The 26,914-nt window shown below is 56.1% G+C and overlaps 1 protein-coding gene across 2 annotated transcripts; it reads left to right on the plus strand.

Moving 5' to 3' along the window:
• The first annotated feature begins 1,607 nt into the window (after window positions 1–1,607).
• Window positions 1,608–25,717, plus strand: LDLRAP1 (low density lipoprotein receptor adaptor protein 1). Of its 2 annotated transcripts, none has more exons than XM_065930085.1 (9): window positions 1,608–1,796; window positions 11,552–11,694; window positions 12,521–12,633; window positions 14,612–14,726; window positions 20,365–20,437; window positions 20,818–20,904; window positions 21,266–21,396; window positions 22,595–22,629; window positions 24,405–25,717. In XM_065930085.1, exons 1-9 carry the CDS (start codon window positions 1,706–1,708, stop codon window positions 24,547–24,549), a joined length of 933 nt encoding a protein of 310 aa, XP_065786157.1. In that variant the 5' UTR covers window positions 1,608–1,705; the 3' UTR covers window positions 24,550–25,717. The 2 variants fall into 2 exon arrangements, with proteins under 2 accessions (XP_065786157.1, XP_065786159.1); XM_065930087.1 differs by having other exon boundaries at window positions 22,598–22,629.
• The last annotated feature ends 1,197 nt before the right edge of the window (window positions 25,718–26,914 follow it).

The raw sequence follows: 26,914 nt of genomic DNA on the forward strand, positions 1-26,914 counted from the left end.
CCTTTGGTAAAGCTTGACAGGCAGGCACAGGATTCTAGAGGGAATTCTAGACTTAGAACATCTGTGCTTGAGGAATTCTAGAATCCACTACAGTGTTAGTCGTTCAGTTGTGTCTGACTCTTGCGACCCCATGGACTGTAGCCTGCCAGGCAGCTCTGTCCATGGGATTCTCCAGGCAAGAGTACTGGAGTGGGTTGCCATTTCCTTCTCCAGGGGATCTTCCTGACCCAGGGATCAAACCCTGGTCTCTTGCGTTGCAGGCAGATTCTTTACTGCCTGAGCCATCAGCAAAGCCCCAAGTCTAAAATCCAGACTCCCCTAGAAATGCCTCCTCGAAAGGATGGCAGGGTCTTGGCCAAGGTCTGACAGATTGGAAGTGTCACTAGACAGAATCTCATCTGACTTCTCAAGTAGAGACTAAGACCCAGACAGGGGGAGGAACTGCCTGAGGTCACACAGCAAGACATTTTTAGAGCTGAGGCTCCCCTCCCGTACCTCAGAGGAGCATAACATCAAGACCACACCATGTCTCAGGCTACCTGGGGAGTAAGGTGGGCAGGGGGCAGCCCAGAGGGTGCAAGTGGAGCAAGGGAACAGGCTGAGTCTGTTGGGTGAGTCAAGTGTCCAACGAGTCTTGCTCAGGCCAATCTTATATTCCTGCCCTGTTCCCGGCAAAGTTCTACCACCAACAGCTCTCTCTCCAAGCCCCGCCCCCCCCACCGCCTCCCACCGCTGTGGTCATCACATTTCTCTTGGACAAGCTTCCTGTCTCCTGCCCTCAGTCTCCCCATCTGTAAAGTGATCTCCAAGTAACTTTCAGTGGTCTCCAAACTCTAGGCCCGCGCCTCCCACGCCTCCTTACTTTGCCAACAAAGGTCCCTCTAGTCAAGGTTATGGTTTTTCCAGTAGTCATGTATGGATGTGAGAGTTGGACTATAAAGAAAGCTGAGCGCCGAAGAATTGATGTTTTTGAACTATGGGGTTGGAGAGGACTCTTGAGAGTTCCTTGGACTGCAAGGAGATCCAACCAGTCCATCTTAAAGGAAATCAGTCCTGAGTGTTCATTGGAAGGACTGATGCTGAAGCTGAAACTCCAATACTTTGGCCACCTGATGCGAAGAGCTGACTCATTTGTAAAGGCCCTGATGCTGGGAAAGATTGAAGGCAGGAGAAGAAGGGGACGACAGAGGATGAGATGGTTGGATGGCATCACCGACTCAATGGACATGAGTTTGAGTAGGCTCCGGGAGTTGGTGATGGACAGGGAAGCCTGGCGTGCTGCAGTCCATGGGGTCGCAAAGAGTCAGACACCACTGAGTGATTGAACTGACTGACTGACTCCCGCGGCGGGGCGGCGGCTCTCGGACTCTCGGCCCCCTACCAGGTGGAAAATAAGGGGTTTGGGGAGAGAGACAGAGAGGAAACGACAGGGCGTCTACGGCTCGGCTCGCAGCCTCTGGGGCGCCCTTTGTCTAGACGGCCTTGGGGAGCTGGGCAGAGGTGGGGCGGGGCGAGAGGAGCGGCGGGGCGGGGCCATGGGCGGGGCCTGGCCGGCCTTCGCCCCGCCCCGTCGGACGTCGGCACGGAGCTCGCGCTGGGAGGGGAGGAGCGCGGAGCCCGCGCGCCGCCGGGCCCCGGCGGAAAGTTTTCCCTGACGGAGTTTTTGGCTGCTGCGGAGGCGGCAGCGCGGCGGCCCGGAGAGTCCATGGACGCGCTCAAGTCCGCCGGGCGGGCGCTGATCCGGAGTCCCAGCCTCGCCAAGCAGAGCTGGGGGTGCGGCGGCGGCCGGCACCGGAGTGAGTGTGTGCGCGTCCGCCGGGGGCCCGGGCTGGGGGTCACGGCGCACGCACCTCGCCTCCTGAGGGGCCCCGGAGTAGGGAGAGAGACAGGGCCTGACCCCGCGCCCTGTGGCCCGGGAGCGACCTTCCCCGGCCCTGCGGGGTTGAGGGTCTCGGAAGGTCACGTCCCCACTCCGGCCCCCATTCTTTGCGACTGTGGAGGAGGGGCAGAAGCTGGGGGGAGAAACGGGAGCTCGGGGTTCCCAGGTGCGGGCTGCAGGTCGGAGGAGGCGCCTTGCGCGACCCGGGCACGTCCCCTCTTTGGACAGCCCGGGGAGGCAGGAGCTCGGCGTCTGTACCCGGGGTGGGGGGTGGGGTGGGGAAGGGACGTGGGGCGGGTGGGGGGGGCTTGGGAAGACACCCCCACCCCGCGCCCCTGCACTCTGGCCCGCGGTTAGCGGCCGGCGGGCGCCCACCTTGCCCGCTTCCCCCAGTCCAGCCCACGAGGTCATCTTTAAGCTCCCTCGGGCGCCCGGAAACCGACTCAGGTGCGAGCCCGGGCTTCGCAGGTACCTGCTGGAAGTTGGGGGCGGGGCTCAACCTGGGGTCTCAGGAGGTGCCACCCGCCCGCCCCGTCTAGACCCCTCCTCTGGCGGGGCTCAGAAGGTGGCCCGGCCGGCCTCCTGGCTGTGTTGGAAACCTGTTTTTATTTCTCACACTTCGCCGCTTGAGCTTCCGAAGTCCCTGGGCGCCCGGGCGTAAGGCAGACTCTGCCGCCGCCTCTCCCAGGGGCGTCCCGGAGCCTGCGAGGAACCTCACCGGGCTCCCCCCTCCTCTTCCTGTCTCCAGTTACTCTCAGGGAACCAACCAGTCACCTGGCACCTTCCCCCGCGAGGCCTGAGAAACCCAGCCCAGGTCCCTCCTTTTTCAGGAGGAGTGGCTTGCCTGGGGTCACGCAGCGCCTTTACTGGGAGATACAGAGCCAAAGCCAGGACTCCTGAACCCTCCCGCCTCCCCGGCCAACAGCCTGGAACCCTGGCCTCTCCCGCATCAGGAAGCCCGCTGTCAGTACACTACACCCCCTTCTGTCTTGGCCTTCCAGGGCTCCACCAGGGGAGCCCGAGTTCCCTAGGCTCAGGAGAGGCCCCGGAGTGCCAGCGTGTCTGGGCCTAGGGAGTCTGCCCTGCCCCACCTCTTGCCCCATTCTGCGGTTCCAGCGGTGCCTGCCTCCTAAACCAAGAAAGACTAGCTTTTAGAACATGGGCTGGTGCCTGCTGGCAGGGCAGGGATCACGCCATTAGGACTGGAGGAGGCCAGGGATGCACCCATCTCCCACATTTATGGACTCCCAAAATAGCTCCTTTAAATATTTGTGGGATTTGATCAGAACTTCTGAGAATGATGGCCCATTCCAATGGGGAAACCCTGTCGTTTTCTCTAGGGATAAGGGAGGAGCAAGGACAGGGAAGGAAACTTAGGAACACACCCTCCCCCTTCCCACACTCAGTATGGGGAAAGAGGAGAAGTAGCCACCTTGAGTGGCAGGAAAGTTTCTCCTGCCTGCTCTGATCTTGGACAAGTCACTTGTCCTTTCTGATCCTCAGTTTTCTCATCTGCAAAATCAGGATAAAAACTCTAACCTGGCAGGGTTGTGGTTTGTTAGTTTGTTTTTATTTTTGAATTATTTTTATTTATTTGGCTGCCTTGGGTCTGCTGCCAGGGGATCTACTTTGTGGCATTTAAGATCTTTCCTTGCAGTGCAGCGGGCTTCTTTCTAGTTGTGGCTTGAGGGCTCCAGAGCATGCCAGCTCAGTAGTTGTGGCACGTGGACTTAGTTTCTCCCTCTTCTCCCCCCGCCCCCCGCATGTGGGAGTCTTTACCATCTGAGCCAGGAGGGAAGCCCTTTTTTTAAGCTTATTTTTTAAAAATGTATTTATTTTTGGCTGCGCTGGGTCTTCATTGCTGCAAGTAGGGACTACTCTTACTTGTGGTGCCTGGGTTTATCATTGCAGTGGCTTCTCTTGTTGCGGAGCACAGCCTTCACTTAGTTGCAGCTCTTGGGCTCTGGAGCATGTGGGCTCAGTTGTGGTGCATGGGCTTAGTTGCTCTGCGGCTTGTGGAGTCTTCCCCAGACCAGGGGTCGAACCTGTGTCTGCTGCCTTGGCAGGTGGATTCCTATCCACTGCCCCACCAGGGAAGTCCAGAAGGTATAATAGATTCTTAACCACGTAACCACCAGGGAAGTCTGTCTGGCAGAGGTGTTGAGAAGGTTGTTGACAATAACACTTCCTTCTGGCACCTAATTGGTGGTTTCCTTCTCCCCCACTCTCCTTTCCCTTGTCATGTGGGCCTTCAGCATGACTCTTAATGTGGTGGAACAAGTTTGGGGGGGGCTCAGAGCCTGTCTACAACTGCGTAGGAAAGGAGAGGAGAGCCCCCTTCCTCTTAGGCAGACCCCGGTAAGCCAAGAGTGCCGTCCTGGAGCCTTCTGGACCCAGAATGAGCTGGGGTGAATCCCCACCTGTCCCTGGTTAAGTCAGTTTTTTGATGTGTAAATTGTCAATAAAAGTACCCAGTTCAGTTTGTTGTTGTTGTTGTTGTTTGACGCAGGTTAAGTGAAATCATGTTTTGCCTGGCAGAGAGAAAGTTCAGTGACTGGTGACTACTGCTTCTGTCACTCGACCTTCTACGTAGGGTTTTTGCTTCCATTATCCTGTTCGCTCCTGTGAGGTGTCAGAGCAGGGATTCTTATCAGATTCAGTTTTCAGATAAAGGAACTTGAGGCTCGGTGAAGTGGAGTCTGTGGCTCCAACATGGAGCTTCCAAGAGCTGGCTTCAAATCCCTAGCCCAGGGGTCTTATCAGTGTGGCCTCATGGACTCTGACCCCGGGAGTGACTGAGGCAGGGCTGGCCGCCCCTGAGGACAGCGGTGGCCACAAGTAGAGGGGGAGGCAGTGGCGGGTGTCCGGGGTAGGAGTGCTGAGGCAGCCTGACGTGGGGTCGATCCAGCCCTCAAGGTCTGAGCCCTACCCTTGAGTTTGGGGACCGAACTGAAGCCAGTGGAGTTAAGGTAGGACCTGATAGCCACTATCGGCTGTGACTTGCTCCTCACCCTCAAGGTCCTCAGCTGGGATTAGTGCGATCATTGTTTTATCTGCACAGAAACTGAAGCCCGAGTTGGGCTTGCCTGGGGTCACAGAGCAAAGCCAGCAGCAGACAGGCTTCATTGTCCTGAGCCTCACCGCCCCGTCTCCGGTTAGTGCCGACTTCCATGGGGGACTCTCTCCTCCCACACATGGCTCCCCCCGCCCAGCCCCCATCTCTTTGGGAACCATAAATATTCTATTTCAGTTCCTGGCCAGGGGTTTTCCTTTCTTCCAGCTGCCTAGAAGGCTGACTCACCCCATCCCCTCAATACCCTTTTTTCCACAAGGAGCCCCTCTGACCCTCAGGTTCCTCCATGGGTTGTCAGAGAACTCAGAGAGAGAGAGACCAAGGAAAGAAGTCTGAGGTGCAGGTTTCAGCTAAGCTGGTTCGTGGTAGTGGGGGGTGGGACGGAGGATCTAGTCCTACTTATTTATAATGTTAACGATGAAAGGTATAAATAAACCCCAAACCACAATATACTGAGTGTGTTGGACACTGATAGAGGTGTCGGGGAGGCTGGTGAAAGAGTTCATCTCTGCCCTCTGGGGTAGGAAGCATGACTGGGGCACCAGTGAGGGGTGTGCTTGTGGGTAGTGGTGATGCTGAGAGGAAAGATAAAGCAGGTGAGGAAATGGTAGGCGGTTTGGTAGGTAGGTCTTTGTTTGGGTTCTTCTAGAAGCAGATGCTAAGACAGGGTCTGAGTACAAGGCACTTATTTGGGAAGAGATCCCAGGAAGTATTCTTAGGAGAAGCGAGAAGAGAAAGGCGTCCAAAGAGTGGACAACATGAAGCCAGTTTTCATTGTAGGCAACTGAGAGGCCACCCCAGGGGGAGCTCCAGAGCAGTTATTCCTTTTGAGGGGCGGTTCTGTCAGTGGTTGCAGGGCTGCTGGAGACGGGAGCTCTTACTGTTCCCAGCCTGAGTGGGCATCCAAGTCTCCAGCAGCCAGAGAGAGTGGCATGTCAGGTGGCCTGGATGGTCATGGTACTCACCTAGTGGCAAAGAACCAACCTCCCACTGCAGGGGACGAGGGTTCGATCCCTGGGCGGGGAAGATCCCCTGGAGAAGGAAAGGGCAACCCACTCCAGTATTCTTGCCTGGAGAATCCCATGGACAGAGGAGCCCGGCGGGCTACAGTCCATGGGGTCACAACGAGTAGGATATGACTGAGCGACTTAGCATAGTACGAGGAGCTAAAGGTGGGGTGATGAGAGTGTCAGTGCAGGGAGTCAGGGAACGCTTCTCAGAGAAGGTGACATGGAACACAGGTACGAATACAAGGAGGGAGGAATCTGGGAACAGCGTCTCAGCCCGAGGGACCGGCTTGTGCAAGGGACATTGAACTGGCGCCTGAGACTTCTTCTCATAGCCCAGGGGCTGAGGGAGTGGTGTGTGGCTTGACGGAGCCCGGTCACCCACGGCCCACTGAAAGTGAGCCAGATGTTCCTTTCAGGTGGCGTGCAGGGCGGGTTACCGTTCTTCCTGGGTGATCCTGAGCCTGGCCCGGCTCACGGGAAGGGCTTGACAGACTGCAGGAGAGAGTCACAGGCACAGCTGTGAATGTGGATTCTGAGTCATGCCTGGACGCCCCTGAGCATCTTCCGCTGCCAAATGGGAGTCCTTGAGTCTTGACATCCTTGACTCTTCTCTAAAATACTGCACATGACTGTGTACACCTTCACATCTGACCCTTGGTGATGACCCAGCCAGTCCATCCTAAGGGAGATCTGTCCTAGGTGTTCATGGAAAGAATTGATGTTGAAGCTGAGACTCCAGTACTTTGACCACCTGATGCGAAGAGCTGGCTTATTGAAAAGACCCTGATGCTGGGAAAGACTGAGGGCAGGAGGAGAAGGGGACGACAGAGGATGAGATGGTTGGATGGACATGGTTTTGGGTGGACTCCGGGAGTTGGTGATGGACAGGGAGACCTGGCGTGCTGCGGTTCATGGGGTCGCAAAGAGTCGGACGTGACTGAGTGACTGAACTGAATGACCCAGCACTGACACTTGTAATCTTCCAGGCATGGTTCTAGGCCCAGCTTGTGTGTGTACTGATTCATCCTCACCCACACAGTCCCGTGGGACTGATACTATTGTTGATACCATTTTTAAATGTGGAAGCCAAGGAGCAGGGCGGTAGATGACTGTGAACCCCACTGCCCATCTGGTGGCTACTGCTGTTAGCATTTTTAGGGGATTGGCAGCTTAACGGGATCTCAGTTCCCCAACAAGGGATTGAACCCAGGCCCCTGCAATGAAAGCACCGAGTCTTAACCACTCGATCACCTTTTTAAAAAAAAATCATTATTACTTTCTTTTGATAATCTTAATAACTTCTGAAATTTGCTTAGCACGTTTCACACGCAGAACCTTTTTTCTGCTGACGCTCCTGCAGGACTGAGCCCGTTTGTCAGATAAGGAGACTGTGGCCTGGAGACACAGCCCCACTCCAGGCCACAGCAGAACTTGGGTCCTCTTCTTGAGATACCACTCTGTGTCTCCTGAGGCCATCTCCCCTGCAGGCTGGAAGGGACTGGAGGCCAGGAGCCTGGTTGGAGGTTCCCTCCTAGCCCACGGATTTGGCCGTAGCCCTGATGTTCCAGCCATCAGCCAGGCTGGAAGGGGCATGGAGGCAGCCTGCCCAGCCCTGACTCCCGGGCAGGGGCCGCTTAGTGAGGAAGGAGTACCATGTCTGCAGCTACAAGTCAGACTGGGCATACGGTCCATCCGTCCCTAGCTAATTCTGACAGCAGGTCATCTGTAAAAATCACAAGTTAAAATAGCACAGTTATTACACACTACAGGGCCAAAAATAACCAGGACCGGAACAGGGCTGTGAACTCAGGCCTGTATTTGCCTCGGGGCCTCTGGAAGCTCTTCCTGACTCCTTGGGTTCCTCCTCGAAAGGAACCCGCAGCCTCCAGCGTGCGGTGGCTGGGTGGTGAGCACCGCGGCTGTGGTGGCGAGCCTTACCTCTGTCTTTCCTGGGTGCTACCAGGTACTGGCTTCTTCCGGGAGGGCGTGGGGCCTGAGAGAGCTTACACCTCATCAAAGAGATGATTCATGCCCAGAAGTACAGGAGGGGAGGCAGGGTTTACTGGAGGGGAAGAAGGAGCTCCTTCCTGGGCCTGGGAGGCCAGGGTGATGGGGGCGGGCAGGGAGAAGCAGAGTGAGGCCCCACAGTGTCATCAAGCAGGGTGCACCTCCTCCCCGCTAGATCGTGGAGGAGGCAGACATGCTCGGAAGTTCTTCAAGAGAACACACTAGCAGGCAGCTGCTTGGTGGTGGTGATACGGCTAGGCTACGGGAGGAAGAGGAGGAAATCCATACCCCGAACAGGGTGGCCCCTGACAGGAGAGAAGAGGCCCCAGGAGGCAGAACCATGGGTGGGGCCCTGTGCTAATAAGCCCATTACACTTTATTATCTCACTGTCTCATTTTATTATCTCATCAAAGGCTCAGAACAGCCCTGTGAGCTGGAGACTTGCTTCTCCCATTGTATAGAGGGCTTCCCTATAGCTCAGGTGGTAAAGAATCTGCCTGCAATGCAAGAGACCCCGGTTCGTTTCCTGGGTCGGGAAGATCCCCTGGAGAAGAGAATGGCATCTCACTCCAGTATCCTTGCCTGGAGAATCCCAGGGACAGAGGAGCCTGGTGGGCTCCAGCCCATGGGGTCGCAAGAGTCGGACACGACTTAGCGACTCAACCACCACCATTTTATAGAAGAGACAGCTGAGGCTCAGGGAAAGTTAATTAACCCACTTAAGCTCAGTGGATTCTAGGATTAAGGCCCTCCCTCTTAACCACTGGGATACATCACCTCAAAGAAGGCTTTTTGGAGGAGACTGGATGGAAGGGTTTCAGTCTGGCAAAGGGAAGGGCATTTCTGATAGAGGGAGCTACTTGCGAGCAAAGACAGAAGTGGGAAAACAAATATTACATCATGGAGGAAGCTCTGCATGATTGGAACCTCTGTTGTGTGTGTGCACGCATGTGTAGGAGGAGAGGAGGTTGGGCAGCCTGTAACTCCCAACAGCCCTTGTGGGCGCTACCTGTAGTGGCTTGGGAGCTGGGGTCCCTCTTAATTGCTCTGTGACCTTGCACAAGTTTCATTGTTCTCTGGGCCACCGTTTGGTCATCTGTCAAGTAAGGGGGTTGGGGTGAGGGTCTCTGAGGCTTGGTGAGTGGCCACCAGTCTACCAGGGCCCTCTTCCAGGAGCCCATCGAAGAAGGAAAGGGTCAGGCCAGGGTAGGAGGATTGCAGAAAAACACCAAGCATTTCAGAGGTCAGGGGGGGGTACTGGGGAATATCTTGACAACAAAGAGCTCGTCTGTGACCTTGGCAAGCTCTGGCCCTTTGGAATGGAGGGAGCGGAAGTGGCTTTGGAGAGGGGCCAGGAAAGGGCAGAGCCAGCGGCGGAAATGAGAGCGGGGAGACATGAAAATTCGAGGAGGAAGGATGTTTGCCGAGGGGCAGGGGTGGATAAAGAGACAAACAAGGCCACCCCTGAGGGATTGGTATTGCCTACCTGCAACCTTGTATTGAGAAACAGTTCAGAGCCTTTAATCAGAGGGAATAGAACTGCGGTGGATTAGCAATGTCTGCCAAGGACACAGGTGACCAGCCTGGCCGTAGGTAGTTTGCCATCCTTGCTCAGAGGGATCTCAGGTTGAAAGTGGTGGTCTGGCAGATTCCTACAAAGAGGAAGCCTCAGGAATTAAGAACTGTTGAGGGAAATGCCTCTGGCTGTAGGAACTTTTCCCTGACATTTTGCTAAAAGGAGGGTAGTTTGCCTCGTGGGAAGATACTATCATCTAATGGTTAGGAATTTGGGCTTTAAGCATGACTTAGACAACTGATTGGACCTATTCCTTGTCTTTTGAGCCTCAGTTTCCTCATCCGTGAGATGGGAATGAGAGAATGCTAGCTTGTAAGGTAGTCATGAGTGTTAGAGCTCTGTTTTGCCCTGGGGGTGGTAATGTTCTTGATTTCTTTGAGGGGAAGGCCCATTGTCTTAGTTCTCATCACCTAACCAGGACTGGAACACCTCCGGGACTTTCTGATTCTCTTTGGAGGATCAAATGAAATAGACTCCTGGTTGATGGACAGAGGATGGGATCCCTTTGGGAGTCTTCTCAGTGGGGCCTGGCCTTCTTTCGGGGTAGAGGCCTAAAGGCAGTGGGCCAGGGTCCAGAGCTGAGGATGATGTTGGGGACATCTCAGGCCTGAAAGCATCCTTGGGGTTGTCTGGGTCATTCCTTCACTCAGGCATGCCAGCTTGCATGCATCAGGTTCCCGTTCACCTGGGTCTCACTGCATGGGGGGACTAGGAACTCCTGTGAGTTCACGTATGACCCGCACCCCAGCGAAGACCACTCTTCTCCTCTTGTCCCTCTGCCTGCTCAGGGCCTCGCACGTGGATGGGGCCAAACAGGGGCCTCTTTCCAACTCTCCCTCCTGGTCTGTTTCATTGCCCAGTGAGCCAGGCTCCTCCCCTCTTTCCAGCCTTCCTTCCTTCGGTCACGGTCAGAGCTTGCAGAGGGTCCTTCCCATGTGTGCTGCTATGCGCCATTGCTGCAGCCCAGGTGTTACTAGTCTCAGAGGAGAGTGGCCTTCCTCAAGACCATGAAGGTGGAAGGAAGCGGAGCTGGGATCTGAACCCCGGTCTTCCAGAGTCAGGTGGCCTTCATGTCAAGTCTTTTGAGCGGTCACCTCCCTCTTTCCCCACTAAACCTTACCTCACCCCTGCTCTCCTTGGACTGCTGTCTCTTTCCTGGTCTCCCTTCCTCCCTACCTCCTGGGGTCTGTGGCTATGCAGAGAGAGGCTGGGGCCATGGGAATCACCTAATCGTGAATTCTGACTCCAACCCTTTACTCATTGGCCTTTGTCTGCCAGCTTCATCTTTCTGAGCCTCAGTTTCCTAATCTGTAAAGTGGGAATAATATCCGTTTCACCAGATTGCACTGAAGATCCGATAAGAAAACGGCATGGCTTGCCCTCAGAAAGTATTAACACTGAAGTTAAGAGTTTGGGCTTGAAAAGAAGAGTTTGATTCTGGGCTGTTGTACTTGCTGGCTCTGTGGTCTTGGTCATGGGATTTTGCCTCCCTGGGTCTCCATGTCTTTGTCTCTAAATGGGTATTCTAAACGGGGCTTCCCTCATAGCTCAGTTGTTAAAGAATCTGCCTGCAATGCAGGAGACCCGGGTTCGTTTCCTGGGTTGGGAAGATCCCCTGGAGAAGAGAATGGCAACCCACACCAGTATTCTTGCCTGGAGAATCCCATGGGCAGAGGAGCCTGGCAGGCTACAGTCCACAGGGTCGCAAGAGTCAGACGCGACCTAACGACTAAACCACCACACCAGGTCTCACTATCTTTGTCTATAAATGGGTATGATAAAAGTGTCTGCCTCCCAGGTTCTCATGAGGGTGGATGAGAAGATTTGACGTAAAGTTTCCTACCACGGTGCCTGGGATATGCTAGAAAATGTTAGCCCTTCATTAAAGAGAAAAATAATGATAGATGGGGGACCCCGGTGTCCCTTACTGGGTCTTCCTAGGAGATGGGGGCTGCAGACGCTGGCCCTACCATCAGGGTCTGAGGGCCTGTCCTCCTCTGCCCAGAGCTGCCTGAAAACTGGACAGACACCCGGGAGACACTTCTCGAGGGTATGCTCTTCAGTCTCAAGTACCTGGGCATGACGCTGGTGGAGCAGCCCAAGGGTGAGGAGCTGTCAGCCGCCGCCGTCAAGAGGATCGTAGCCACGGTGAGCCCAGTCAGGGTGGGTTGCGGGAGCTCCAGGCCGGGGGCTGGCTCCTGAGGGGGTGGGGGTTGGCGCTTATCACCCCCCCTCCATATATCACAGTGGCTGAGTGTGTCAGAGCTGCCCTGCCGCCCCACCCCCCCGCTTCCAGCTTAGAGACTCTAAAGGGGAGCCTCTGGGTGTCAGGGTCAAGGCCAGTGTCCTGTCCAGATTTATGGCCGTGACCTCTCTAAGCCTCCCGTCCCTCAGCTCAAGCCACCAGCCAAGGGAGAGAGTCGGGTGGGGGCTGTTGCTGGCACCCACTGCCTGCCCTGTGACCTGAGAGGCAGGGTATCCCTGTATTACTGGAAGGCCTCCCCAGCTCGCGAGTGGGCACGTGCCCTCGGAGTCCGCCTCTCCTGGTGGTCTAGGCCCCCCTCAGCTCAGACCCCGGCAGGTACAGCGGGTGGAGCGCAGTCTCCATCCTGCTGGACTCTTAGAGCCCATTCAGTCCTCAGAGTCTGACACCCGCTCCTGGCTGTGTGTCCTTGGCCGGGTCCCTCAACCTCTCCGAGTCTGTTTCCCCCCGAGGCGAAATCCTGCCGCCTGTGAGGATGACTCAAGGTCCCGTGCTTGGCAGACGGAGGTACTCTGTGAGCGACCCTTGTCCCTATTTTTATCAGAAGGGATTGTCGACCAAATTATCTTCCCCATGGTGTCTCTGCCAGTCACCCGAACTGAGGCATCCCATGGGCCTCACATAAGGGGCTCAGAACAGCGGGGAGCAGCCCACAAGGGTGGGTCCCAGGTGCGGGCAGATAAGGCTCCTCTGACTCAGATCTGCCCCAAGGCCAAGGCCAGTGGGAAGAAGCTGCAAAAGGTGACTCTCAAGGTGTCGCCCCGAGGGATCATCCTGACAGACAACATCACCAACCAGCTCATTGAGAACGTGTCCATTTACAGGTACTCTCAGCGGCTTCCCTCTGCCCCTCAGGGCGGTGGGTGGAGTGCTTTGTCTGGATCCAGGCTCTACCACTGCCTGTCTGGGCGACCTTGGGGTCTCAGTTTTCCTCATCTGCATCTGTTGGGGTGGAAACAGATCCCGCCCCAGGGGCTGTTGTGAAGCTCCGAGGGCCCAGCGCCTGGGTCACAGTGAGCTCTTGGCTCACAGCGAGCACCTGGCTGAATGGCTGCTGCCACCGTCACTAGTTGCAGCCGCCCTGGGACTCCGCCACCTCCCGCCTGTGCTGCTGAGTCAGGCTTGGAGCAGACAGCAGCGCCGTCACTGCCTTTTTTCGCTGGGATTACAGCAGCTCAGCTCTGGACCTCTGGCCAGGCGTCCAGGGAGGCCTCAGGCACGTCTGAGGCCAGAGCGTAGACAATCTCGATAGAGGGTGGGGGCTGGTCACAGGGCAACAGGCCTGGCCCTTGGAGCCTCAGGCCATCCCCACCTCTCTCTCAGCTGGTCAGTTGTAGGACTTCAGAGCTGGAAGAGACAGCTCAGGTCCATTTTCCATCTGGGTAGCTGAGGCCCAGGGAGGGAATTAATTGCCCTCATGGTGAGGTCATGACTGAGTTGAGCCCAGGACACCGAGGGCAGAGCTGTGTCACGCCTCACGTCTCTACACCCTCTTGCTTCATCTCCAGGCAGGTGGCTCAGCCAGCTAAAGCACAGACCAGTGGGGTTGGGGTTGGGGTGTGTGTGTCGGGGGGTGGATGTAAGCTGTGGGGTCGTTGCAGAGTTTCTAGCTTGTGTCTTCCTCTTCCCTTCCTAATTCTGCCTGCCTCCTTCACCCAGCGTTTACCTGCTCTGCTCAGGTCTCTGCCAGGTGAGAGGATCAGACCCAGCCCGCCTTCAGGGAACTTCTAGTCTAGGAGGAGATGGAGGGGAGGGGCGAGACAGAAGTGTTTCCCAAGAGGGCAGAGAAGGAGAGGCCTGCCTGGGGTCAGCTGGGAAAGCCTCTCCTTGCTGAGGCATGAAGAATAGCAGGATATAGTTGATGGATACCCAAAGGCCCAGGGCATTTAGGACAGGGCCTTGATGCCAAAGACCCAAGGCATTAAGGAGACCAGCTCCCCAGGGTTGGAGAAGAGGCGGCTGGGAACCTGGCACCCCCTCACTCTGCCCACTCGGGGGTTTTAACTGGTCCTGATTGATCCCTTGTTGACGCCTGTGATTGAAACCGGGGCCACGTGAGTCAGGGAGCCTGCGGAGCTCCTGTTCCCCCTCTGGGCCCACAGCTCCTCTCCTGACTGGGATCCTGGGATGACTGGAGGCCAGACGGAGGGGTCAAATGGGTGAGGGGGTGTTTCAAGTGGGGGAGCTGCCTCTTAGGCCCCTACCCTGCTCCCAGCTCCTTTTGCCCTGGCCCGAGCTCCAGGAGGACCTGTTAGCAGTCTCAGTCATCCTGGGAGCGATGGGCCTGGACTCCTCTGACCTGTGATTAGGGGGAGGACATTCGAGGGGCCTTGAGGTGAAGGGCATCCTTTTCCACCTTCCAGCCGGTCAGCAAAAACCTCCGTGAGGCAGCATGGCAGTGTCTGGCCCCCGGCCCACTCGCTTGGTGGTCTGTTAGCCTTAGTTTTCTCACCTGAAAAGTAGGGGGGGGGGGGTACTAGAACCCGTCTCGGAGGGCAGTTCTGAGAACTCTGAGGTGCCATCTAGAAGGCTGCCCGGTGTGCAGTCAGGGTTCAGCTGCTATTGTGTGGGGATGTGGCCTTCCTCCAGTCCCTCCCATCACTCCTTCCTGCCGAGCCTGGGTTCCCTCCCCTCCCCTGCCCCGCCACAACTGGCCCAGGACGCCAAGCCCAGAGTCCTGCCCTGGTGGAATGGCATGACAGGCTGTCTGATCCTCAGGGGATACGCTCTAAGGGACGTCCCAGATGCAGTCAGGCCCCTGTCCTGGAGTCTGGTGATACTTCCCCCCCCCTTGCCTTTCAGAATCTCCTACTGCACGGCAGACAAGATGCACGACAAGGTGTTTGCGTACATCGCACAGAGCCAGCACAACGAGAATCTCGAGTGCCACGCCTTCCTCTGCACCAAGCGGAAGATGGTCAGTGGGGGGAGGCTGGGCTTGGGCAGCCGGGAGCCTCAGCTTGGGGGCCCTGACTGCGGGGGAGGCAGGACCCAAAGGGGGTATCAGTTAAAAGTCTGAAATCCCTAGGAACTTCAAGTGGCTCCTCAGCTGAGAGCCGAGGGCCCCCATGTAGGGCTGCAGGTCACCTGGCAGGGTGGACTGGTCTCAGCTGGCCTGTGGGCAGCAACAAGCCCACTTTCCCAGTGACTACCCTGGGGCCCCTTCCACTCTATCATATGATTTGATGGATTTGAGATCTGGGAGAGGTCTCCTGTCTCTGGTATGGTCTGGGGATGCAAGGCCTTACAGAGAGTAGTCTTTGGAGTCTGGTAATCAGAGCGGTCCAGGGTGAAAGGCGGAGGTGAGGGCCCCCAGAGGACCTCGCTGGCTGTGGCCAGAGCAGCGATGGAAATGGCCCTATGTTGATACCTACTCTGCCTGTTTCAATGGTAATCTCTAAGGTATCATCTCATTTGCTCCTCAGAACAACTCTGCAAGATGGGTGCTGTAACTGTGTTCATTGGTTTTCTTTTTAATGAGGAAACAACCTCACAAAGGTTGGCTCTCTTGCTCAAGATGACATAGCCAGCCAGGCAGAGGGAGGGTCTAAACCCATGTTTCTTCCCTCCCTGTGTGACTGAGGAGCCAGGAACCCCTTAACCCCATTTCCAGGCCACCCTGGTCACATCTGGCTGGGATGGGTGGGACCTTGGTGGTCTCCGGGCTTTTGTCTTGAACTTCATGGCAAGCCGCTGGAGTGAGTCAGCCTTTGGCATTGACGTTTTTATTTCTGAGGCCCCCGAGGTCTGAGCATCCGCCCTGTAAGGAGGTTCCTGACGTTTATTGATTTAGTGTTGTCCTCGGTTGATCTCTGTGTCTGAAGCCCAGAGCCCCAGTTCATGTATCCTACGGTCCTTAAAGCCAAGGAGACAGGATCTGTTCAACTCCCCCGTCACCAGCGACGCACTCAGGATGTCGCGATCTTAAAGCGGCCCCCAGGCTTTCTGTCGTCCCAGCAGTGAAGCACCGTCCAGCCTCCTCTCTGCTTCTGTTGTCACTTTTGCTGTTTCTGACTCTCGCTCTCCTGCTTCTCTCTCGTAAGGCCCTTTGTGATTGGGCCTGTTGGGTAATCCAGGATAATCCCCACCTCAGAGTCCTTAACTTAATCACATCTGCCAGGTTCCTCTTGCCACGTAAGGTAACATTGACAGGTTCTAGGATTAGATTGTGGACATCTGGGGTGGTGGAGGTGGGGGCTTCCCTTGTGGCTCAGCTGGTAAAGAATCCGCCTGCAATGCGGGAGACCTGGGTTCAAGCCCTGGGTTAGGAAAGTCCCGTGGAGAAGGGAACGGCTACCCACTCCAGTATTCTGGCCTGGAGAATTCCATGGACTGTATAGTCAGTCCGTGAGCATGCAATGAGTTGGACACGACTGAGCAACTTTCACTTTTGTGGGAGGAGGGGGTCTGGTTCAGCCTGCCTCAGGTCCTGTGAAAGGAGCGCTGTAGGAGACTGGCCAGGGGCCTGACCCCACCCTGCGGCCGTGGGTGAGAGCCTGCCCTTCCTTGCTCTGCGTGGCCACTGGCGGAATGCGGAGGTCACCTCCATGGCCTCCCGGATTGTTCTCACGGGCCCCAGCTGCTTTGTGCAGCCTGTTTCTTCCCTGCAGACTCTGTCGCCAGCCGCTCACGCGGGCCTCGTGATGCCCTGGGTCCCTGAGCTGCGCTGGCTTCTCCCGTGACAGCCTTGTCCCCCACAGAACAAGCTCATTATGTCCCCATTGTTGGTCTCTTCCTCCGCACTGCGCAGAGCAGGCGCTGGGCAGGGGCAGCTGGCCTTCGACCATTGCTGCGGAGCAGGGGCTCCCAGCCTGCAGGGACTTCCTCTGGGGTGGGGAGGTCGGGGGTGAACAAGAGCGAATGCTGGTCCAGGGGCTATGGGAGCCTGGCCTGGGGCCAGAGGACGTTAGACGGGCTTGAATGAAACCAGTCTGCCCCAGGGTGAGAGGTCAGGTTTACTGGGGAAAACAGCCGGCCACTGCTCGGTGCTGACAGCAGAGCCATAGGCAGAGGACCGGCTCCTGCTGGACATCCAGCGCCCAGGCTATTCGCTTTTCTGGGCCTGTTCTCTTCTGCGTCAGGAGCGGCTGGATCTCGGCTTGTCCTTCTCCAGCCTTTCCCACCTGGCCTCTCCGATTCAGGCAGGCCTCTTGGAGAGACAGCCCAGCCCAGGGCGGTATAAGACCATCTGACACATGGGTGGTGTCCTTGTGGCTCCCAAGGCCTCAGCCGAGGCCGGACTTCCAGTGTGTTATGGCCTCGTGGTCTGGTCATGTTGGAGATCCCGAGACTCAGAGCGGAGAGGATGTGGCTCACAGGAGGAGGCAGAACGTGAAATGGGTGCTTTCGGTGTCTGCATCCCTGCTGTCAGCAGGTCCCTCTGCAGAGGCGTGCTGCTCCCTGTCCTGGGCTGAGCTCTGCCGGGCACCGGGGACCCAGGGGAGTGAGGCCATGGAGAGGAGAGCCAGGAATCGGTAGCGGGCACTCAGGGAGCTTGGTTCTCGGGTGGTGATCATTGTCGTGCTGGAGGTCATGAAGACTTCTTGGAGAAGGAGACATTTTGAATTGGGCTTTGAGGGGTGAGTAATAAGTAGGAGGAGTTTCCCAGGCCAAGGAAAAGGGGGCAGGGTGGTGAGAGGGTAGGTGCATTCCAGCCCAGGAATCAGCAGCACATGCAGAGGCATGAGGTGCAAGCTCAAGTGATGTGTTTGGGGGTGGGGGATTCAGATGTCACTGGAGCCTGGGTGGATGGCACCTCAAGGGAACCTTGAATTTGAATGTTGACGCAGCCCTCAGTCCTTTTGGCCAGGGGCCCAGAGTCTCCACATCCCTCCCCCCCTTCCTCGCTGGGCTGCCTGAGTCAGCAAGAAGCCTAGATCCACCCAGATGGAAGGGGCAAGTGGTGCCTTTCTGGGTTTCCCACCAGTTCAGCTCAACATGGGCGGCACAGCCACCAGGCCTCTCTTCCCTGGAGACTCCTCTTGCGCATGGCCAGGATAAGATTCTCTGCAAAGAAATGTTTTTATCTGCCCACGTGGGAGCCCTCAGCCAGCACTTCAGCCTCTGGGCTCAGAAGTGACGATGCCATTGCCAGCATCAGCGGGGAGCCCAGGGTTGCAGTACAGGTGGTCTTCCTAATTCTACCTGGGGTCAGGTGGGCAGGGCGCTTCTCCCTCTCAGGACAGTGGCATCCCCCAGGTAGTCCTTTGGTGCAGCAGTTCATGCTTCTGGGCAGCAGGGCTGTGCAGGCACCTGGCCCCATTTGGTTGGTCTGAGTGCCCAGCTGGGATCCTGGATCCCACAGTCCTGGCCCAGGTCTACAGTGCTAAGCCCGACAGTTCCTTATGAGAAGCTGACTGCCTGGTTATCTGGAACAAGACAGGGACATGAAAAACTGGGCAAGGTAGTACCGGGTCAGGTAATAACACAGACCCACAGGCCAGAGGCGTTCAGGAGGGGCAGACACCTGGCCTGTAGAATCAAGGAAAGCTTTTCTGTGGGCAGACATGAGCAGTCCTTCCATCTCATGCTGGTGCCCAGATTCTTGCAGTCGCCCAGGAAAATGGGGCCTACCTGCCCCCCCCCCCCCCCCCACGGCCCCACCAGTCACTGTCCAGCCTGGGCTTGCAGCCACCTGCAGGCATCTGCATCTTGAGTTATATTTGGTTTAACTTGCAGTTCGGGACTTCAGGGCAAAAGGGCGGGGATGTATGCAAATGAGCAAACAGATTTATGCAAAAACAGCATCAGGCCTGTGTCCCCAGATTTCCTGGAGGCAAAAATAATGGCGTTCTCATCTCCCTGCCACACTGGGTGACCAGCCCTTGCTTGGGTGTATAGTGATCTGACTCTGGCTGGTAATTAGCCCATATTTTTAGTTCATGGGCAATTCTCAATGGTAACTGGGTCTATTAAACTTGATTCAGACGTGACAGCTTAAATTGTAAACAGCTGTGAAGAGTTTCATACTTAATTACCATATTTAAGTTTTACCATAAAGCACCCGTACTTCTATCAAAAATGTAAATGACGGAGACATTCAAATGAGATTTTATACTTCGTGAAGTTTAATTGGCAGGGATCAGTCAGCTTGTTTAGGGATTTTAAATTTTAAAGAAGAGTTTTAAAGGCAGTAGCCACAGATTCATTTCTCAATTAAATTGAGTTGCTGGCTGAGGGGAAGGGAGTGGGGCTGAGGCTGGTTAGGCCTGAACTTGCTGTGCGCTTGGAAGAGTCTGGTACTATTTTCCCCAGGCCGGGCCTGCGGAGTAAGCTACATGTCGCTTCCGGCTACAGCTGTGAGCTCTAGGACTTTCACTCCCAGAAGTCGAGCTGATTAACCCTGAGCTGAAATCGAAGAGGAAGGGGCTGAGATGAAGGTGGGCTGAGGGTTGGTCCTGGCTGGAGCGTGAGGCCTCAGAGACCTGTCCCCAGGCAAATGCAATCCAGCCAGCATCCTAGGCACCCCTGGAGGGCTGTGGAGAACAGGGGTGTTCAGAGTTGATGTCTGCCTTCGGGAGCACCCAGTTAGGGTGACATAGGCCGGCACGTGTGGACTTTCCCAGTGTCTCAGCGGTAAAGAATCTTCCTGCAATGCAGAAGACACAGGTTCAATCTATGGGTCAGGAAGATTCCCTGGAGGAGGGCATGGCAACCCACTCCAGTGTTCTTCCCTGGAGAATCCCCGTGGACAGAGGAGCCTGGCGGGCTGCAGTCAGTCCATAGGGTCACGGTCAGCACTGAAGCAACTTAGCAGACAGGCCAGCATGCAAACTGGTAACACTTTCATATGATTTCACTGTAGACAGGTAGGCAGGGCTGTGGGAGCCCAGCGCCTGTGATGTCATGTGACACAGCATGGCACAGCGTGGCGTAACGTAAGAGAGCTGATGACATTTAAGTCGCGTTTAAAGAGGTAGATGGGACTCCCCCAGGGGTGAGGGCCAACGTGTGGCCTTTATAAGTGGGTGATGGCACTGGATGGTTTTAGTCTTCTGCCCCAGATCCTTATTGACATCTTGCTCCTGCCAGGAAACGAAAGAGCCTCGTGCTACCTTTCTGGCATCCGGTTGCAAGCCATTTTGACCTGTATAGTCCTCACCAGAGTCTGACCTGTGGCTCATCCCCAACTCTGGCTTTTCTGTTCTGTAATTCTAACGGCTCAGTTACTTTGTGAAGTCCTCAGGTCATTAGGGAGGACTTCTTGGAGGAAGTAAGCCTCATGCTTAATTAATTGCATTTAGGGAAACTCAAAGGGGAAGGAAAAAACGTGGAGGTGAATAGCCATTGCCAGGGTGGGGGTTGAAGTACCAGTGGGAACGCTGGCTGGGCTGGACTTCCGGTAGTGAAGGTGGGGCCTCAGGGGCCTGGGGAAGGTGTGGCCCCTTTCCTTCCAGGCCGCTTTGGTGACGGGGAGGGGCTGGGGTTCCACCTCCACCCATCAGACATTCCGGAGCCAAGGTGGGCCTGGCCTAGAGTCCAGGGCCTCGGGTGGAGACTTGCTGTTACCTGCCTAACACTGTACCCCTCCCCCGACTCCACTTCCTGTTTTTTAGGCCCAGGCTGTCACCCTCACAGTAGCCCAAGCCTTCAAAGTCGCCTTTGAGTTTTGGCAGGTATCCAAGGAAGGTGAGTCTTGTCTGTGGATGCATCGAGTGGGTGATGGTTGCGGAGTCGGGTGTACAGGGGGTGTTGAAGACCAGCTGAGCAGTAGGGGCGGGGCAGATGCTAAAGGCTCTGGAGTCAACTTCATCACCTAGTGGTTTGTGACTCTGGTCGGGTCCCTGCACCTTCGAGCCTCAGTTTCTCCATCTGAAGAAACTGGGAACAGCTGTCTCCTTCCCCCACAGTCCTTGTGAGGAGGGAATGAAATATGCCGTTTCTTTCCTCTCTTCTGGAGACCTAACACCTGCCCTCTGTGAGATGGGCCACAGCCTGCCCCTGCCCAGAGGTGGCTAGGGCTGGAGTGCTGCCCAGGGACTCCCAACATGCTCTGCTTGGTCCCACAGAGAAGGAGAAGAGAGAGAAAGCCACCCAGGAGGGAGTGGACGTCCTGGGCGGGGGCCGCCAAGACAGCGCCCCTTCGTTGAAGAGCCGTGAGTCTTGAGCTGGGGGAAAATGACTTGTTTAGGTGCGTGTGCAGATATGTCCTGTACAGATACAGAAATCTGGGTATACGTCTCTCCCTCCTCACTTTCCAGAACCTCAATGCCTGTTGTGAATATGGGTTCCAGCCTGAATCACAAATGGGACAGAGCTTTCCACCCTGTGGGCTGCTGGGCAGCTGCCTCGGGAGGTTCCAGGGTGGGTCTGGGTGGTCTGGGTGGAGGGCCTGGAAAGGCCATGCCCGAGGAGGGAGTCAGGACCAGCCCACCCCAGGAGACACCAGGATGGGGCCCAGAGGCTGGGCTGAGGACAGGAGCCTCCCCTCCCCCTGACGCCCCTGACCCCTCACAGTGGTCATCACTGGGAACCTGCTAGACTTGGAAGAGACAGCCAAGGCCCCACTCTCCACGGTCAGCGCCAACACCACCAACACGGATGAGCCACCGCGGCCTCAAGCCTTGAACAGCAGCAGTGTTGTCTGGGTGAGTGGTCATGGGGCCTAGGGATCCCCCTCGGATCCAGCGAGCCTCGGCCTGGTCCCTGGATGAGGCCTACGGCAGCTCCTGGGCAGGCCCTGGCATCCACTTCTTGCAGGCCTCTAGGAGGTCCTGACCCTAGCCGCACCCAGGCCCCGGGTAGGGGATGAACAATGTCCCTTTGAACCTAGGGCTGCGTCGCCAACAGGCTTGGCTCCCAGCAGAGCTGTCTCCTCACAATGCCCGGCCTCTTGGCCCGAGCATCCAGCTCTGCCCACTGCAGGACCAGCCAAAGGGCCCCTTGTTCTCACTGTGGGCCTCTCTCTCCTGACGCCCCTCCCCATCGGCCGTCTGAAAGTGGAGCCTGAGAGTCAGGCAGGCAGCCTGGCCCTTGACTGGCTCTGGGACCTGGGTCAAGCCCCCTGACCTTTCTCTGTCTCAGCTCTTTCACTTCCTCAGTGATGGTGACGACCTCTGCCTGAAGAATCTTCCAGAGGAAGCTAACATGTAATACATGAAGTGTTAAAAAACAGTACAAAGAATTCCTGTTCCCCTTCATATAGATTCCCCAGTTGTTAACATCTTACATAACCGCGTTACAAAGATCAAAATCATTAACATTGATACAGCACTGTTACATAAGCTACAGGCTTTGATTCACATCTCTCCACTTGTCCCTCCAGTGTCCTTTCTCTGGTCCAGGATCCACTGCAGAATGACATGTTACTGTACTTGTCACGTCCCTTTAATTTTTAAAAATCTGGACCGTCGAAGGACTTGAAAAACTGCCAAATCCCACTGCCTGTTGGGGGCCACTCAGTGTCCCCCGCGCGGGCTCCATGAACTGATCTGGGAGTCAGCCTTGCCACCTGCCCGTCCCCCAGGAGGCCGCGGAGGGAGCCTTGCCCATTCTCCCCCCCCCGCCCCCGCAACCTAGGCTGTGGGATTCCTGCCACCAGCTATCCCTCATGAGCGAACCCCAGGCCTCTGCGCACTCAGGTGCCCTCTCTGCCATCCCAGGCTTGGGTCCCTGTGCTGAGATGCTGATGACAGTAGCCAGGGGGAGGCCTTCCTGTGCCCATTCCTCCAGGTGCCCGCCAGGCTCCTCCCATCCTCCCGCGTGCTCGGGCCCCCTAGCTTCCCAGGGCTGTGGGCACGTGCTCCCCCTCTGAGGGCTCTCATCTCCCGCTTCGTTTTCCCCAAGGAGCTGGATGACGGCCTGGATGAAGCATTTTCAAGGTAACGTCAGCTGGGCTCCTGATGCTGGGGAAGGAGGCCTGGTGCTTTCGGGGGGTTGGTCTGCAGGGCTCTTTGCTGTGTCTGAATTCTGACCTTCTCCAGAAGGAAAGTCTCAACTTGAATACTTCCAGGGGCGGGGAGCTCACTGTTCAGCCAGGCCTGCTAACGTGTCCTTGCCGGTGAAATCTGAAGCTATTATTCCTTGTGGCTCCTTGAGCAGTCTGAGCTGGACTGAGCGCGCTGCAGCTTGGGTTGGCTTGCTCTTCCTGTGTCTGGCGTGGCCTTCAAGAATGGGCTTTGGATGCAGGTTTTGTCCCTTCCCGAGGTTTTGCCTCTATGGAAAGCGGCAAGGAGAAGGCAATGTTAAATTAAATCCATGTAGCATTTACTTGAGGTGGGAGTGAAGCCAGCCCCTCAGGAGATAGGTGGTCTAGCCGGAGGCTGGTGGCCTTTCCCCTTTTAGCCAGGGGTCATCTTTGTCAGCGGCTACCTTCAGCTCAGGGGCATGCCCCGTGAAGGCGGGCTGAGGAGAGGCCTGGGCAGCTCCGGGTCCTGAGCCAGGCCTCCCTTTCTCCCTTGGGACCCACAGCAGCCCCCTCAACTGTCTCCCCTTGCCCATCACTTTCCTGCCAGAGCCAGTGGGAACCTCTCGGCCCAGCCGTGGGGGGCGGGGAGCGGCAGGTATGGCCCCTTCATTATTCTTGTGGCCATCTCCTGCTTCCCTGGCTGACTGCGACCCTCCTGTTTGAAGGAAATCTTTCATTTGCTTTTTCCAGATTACTAAAGTGTCATATGCCCTTAATTAACAACTTTGAAAATCAGCAAAGCATTAAACAGGAAATAACACCATCCCGTAATCCCACAGCCCAGACTTTGGGGCTTAACTCATGCTGATCCTATACATATGCAGTTTTTTTTTTTGCCTTGATCAGCTCATGATATTTGTATTTGGGGATCCAGATTTTTCACTCTACGCTGGTATATATCGGGAGCATTTCTCCAGGCTACTAAAAACTCCATGTAAACACCTCATTCATCGACTGCCTCACATTCTTTTAAGGATGTGGGCTGTAATTAATGCTCCGGATTTTTTTGACATTTAGTCGTGCCCCTTTTTGGATTTACTTTGTGAACAGCGCTGTGTTGAACGTAGTTAGAGCCAGTGGTCTTCCATGGTTGCCCCAGGCCCCCTCCCACGCACACCCCTGTCTGCCCGGGCACAGCTAGCTGCCCTTTCTTCTTCCTGGGCATTTCCTGATGGAGCTGTGGGTGCCCTGGCCTCTCTGTATTGCAAATGCCACAGCCTGCCCCTTCTGAGCCACTTGACCCTCAAGGGTAGACTCTCTGGTTAGAGGTTCCACCTCTCCCGACATCTGGGTCTTTCTTTCTTTTCTCTAAAAAAATAATTTTATTTATTATTTTTGGTGCAGTGGGTCTTCGTTGCTGCAAGAGGGCTTTCTCTAGTGGTGGTGTGCAGGGTTCTCATTGTAGTGACTTCTTTTGTTGCAGCGTATGGGCTCAGTAGTTGAGGCACGTGGGCTCAGTCACCCATATGTGGGATCTTAGTTCCCTGACCAGGGATCAAGCCTATGTACCCAGGCGAATTCCTAACCCCTGGACCACTGGGGAAGTCCTGGGTCTTTCTTCTTTGTCCCCGAGTCCTGCCTTTTGCCCACCCATGCTCTCTCGCTTCTGACCCTGGTGCTGGACTGTCTCCTTGGGCCCCCACCAAGCCCCTTGCCCGGGCCCGCAGCTTACACAGCTCTGCCTTCCAGGCTGGCCCAGTCTCGGACGAACCCTCAGGTCCTGGACACTGGGCTGACGGCACAGGACATTCATTACGCCCAGTGCCTCTCGCCTGTCGACTGGGACAAGCCTGACAGCGGTGGCGCCAAGTCAGATGACCTCTTCAACTTCTGAGGCCTGGGGCTGGCAGGACACGTGACAAACCAAAGCTCCCCATGTTTGGGATGGGGGCCAGCTCCTGGACACCCGCCCCCGGCCACCCTCCTCCAGTCGGCAGCGCCGTCAGCCTGAAGATCAAAGCTGCAGCCAGTCAAGCAGAGGGAAGGAGAGATTATTTTATTTTATTTTTTTTTAAACCCTGTTCTTTCTCTAAGAACTGAAAGATGCCTTGAATATTTATTCAGTGACTCCTGGTTCCAGAAGCCGGTTTGGCATCAGGCACGAACGCAGTGTGATACCCAGCTTCCCGCCCTCTCTTGCGTGAGCGCTGCTCGCTGTGGGTGTCAGGATGGTGACCAAAGCATTTCTCGTCCCTTCTCTCTGAGGGCCTAGATTTCCCTGGGGGCGCCCCTGCTCCTCACTGAGAGGAGTTGGGTCCTTTGTTTCTGCCACCCTTTGAGCACAAAAGGGCCCCGCCGCCCCGGGAGAAGACACTTCGTCCCGCTCACCTTCCCGGCAGGCCCCAGCAGGCTGGGGCTTGAGCTCCTGACCCCAGGGGGGCTCAGAGAGACAGGGGCAGCCCCTGACCAAAGACACCACATGGAGGCACTTTAGAGCACTCACCGCAGGTGCAGGCTCCCGCTCCGCGGTGGTGCTGCGTTGTGTAGAGCTTTCTTTCTGCCCTTCTTCCGAGAGAAGGGGCCCAAAGTCCCCGTGGAGGGTCCCCACCAGTGCTGGGAACCAGGGTAACTGGCTGCCCACGGACTCCTAGAGTCTGTCTGCGACAATGGGGTCATCTGTGTGACCGCCCCCATCCTGCCCTTCCCCCTCCCAGCGCTGCTGTTGGGTCTGAGCCCCACCTCCCCATACTTCCTGAGATGACAAGCGAAACCTCACACCTAGATTTGTTCTGCGACTCCTTGGTCGTAAGTTTCAGATGAGGAGACGTGAGACCACACGTGGGGAAGAAGTCAGAATCGAGAGTAGAACCCAGGTCTGGTGCCAAAGTTGCCTTCTCACCCGCACCTCTCACAACTCGCACCTCCTTTTTTTTTTTTCCTAGCTTTGTTGTCCTCCCAGGAACCAAAAAGCCCCAGCTATTTTCTGACCAAAATGTGTTTCATAACAAACCATCTGGTGCCTTTACACGCAGAACTGGCATGAGCCTGCGTGCCCTGCTAAACTGTCTTGCTGTTGATTTCCGTGAAAATGGAAGTGTTTGAAGTCTGCTAATTCAGAGGGTGAAACAAAACCAAACTTCGTAAGCATCACGCGGTTCCTTCCTGACGTTCCAACCCCGGGTCGGTGCCAGCAGCAGCCTGTCTTCAGAATCTTCCCCCTCCCCTCTCGCACCGGGCTCCCAGCAAAGCCACCAGCACACCCTCCATCCTCAGGTGCCTCCCAGGCCTGGCTTTACCAAGCTGAAGTGCCTGGTGGTAGTCGGAGCAAGTTTCACCAGCCTAGGAAACACCATTTTTTTAGATTTTGCGTATCTAACTAAGCACTGGAATCAGAGCACAGACAGAAATGCCTGGGTGTGATGTGAGGTGGGATTGTCTTTATCAGAATGTGGCCCTGGCCCGGCTTCCGCTCCCCAGCCCAGGCCTCCTTGGTGTCAGCCCCTGTGTCTGTCATGAGGCGGCAGGGATCGGGCCTGACACAGGCCGCCCCTGGCACGGGGGTCCAAAGCTGGAGAAAGGCCGTGCTGTTTGTGCGACCCGCAGCGGGGCCTCGAGCTGGTCTCCGGCCGGCAGCGGTCCGCGTGCTCCCCGTGTGTCTGCAGAGTTTGTCCTTTCCTTGGTGTTGCTGTAAAGGAACTCTAAAGAGGAAGAAAAAAATAAGTAATAAATGTTCTCTTTTTGAAGGACCGAGTGCTCGGCTGGAGCGGCCTCTGGCGGACGCTGCCCTGGGGTGGTTGGAGCGGTGGTGACCACAGGTCCAGACGTGGGGAACGGTGGTCTGTGGTCCCGCAGAGGAAGCCAGCAGGTCCGCTTTGCACTGGCCGATGGGCTATGCAAGGTCGCCTCTGGATAGCGTATGAGCTCAGCCCTGGAGCGGTCTCTGAAGGTCAAGGCCCCTAACCAGGGTCTGTGACCCCCTTGAAATATACATGGCCGCACATACATTTTTCTTGGGAAGGATGTCAATCATTTTTCTCACCCTCTCAAATGAGGCCATGATATTTATTCACTTGACAGACTTTGTGCTAAACTCAAACCAGGCCTGGGACTTAGTGCTGGGGACTAAGGGGTCCAGACACCTTGTCCATGTGGACTCAGGACACTGGCTTGGGTGATTGGGGTTGGTGGGAAGTGTGTTTCGGTGACTTGGAAGACCCACCGTCTAGCTCTGGCTTTGCTGCCTGGGGCTGTAACTCTGG

Source organism: Muntiacus reevesi, chromosome 3, assembly GCF_963930625.1.
Source record: "Muntiacus reevesi chromosome 3, mMunRee1.1, whole genome shotgun sequence".
In the NCBI taxonomy this organism is placed as follows: domain Eukaryota; kingdom Metazoa; phylum Chordata; class Mammalia; order Artiodactyla; family Cervidae; genus Muntiacus; species Muntiacus reevesi.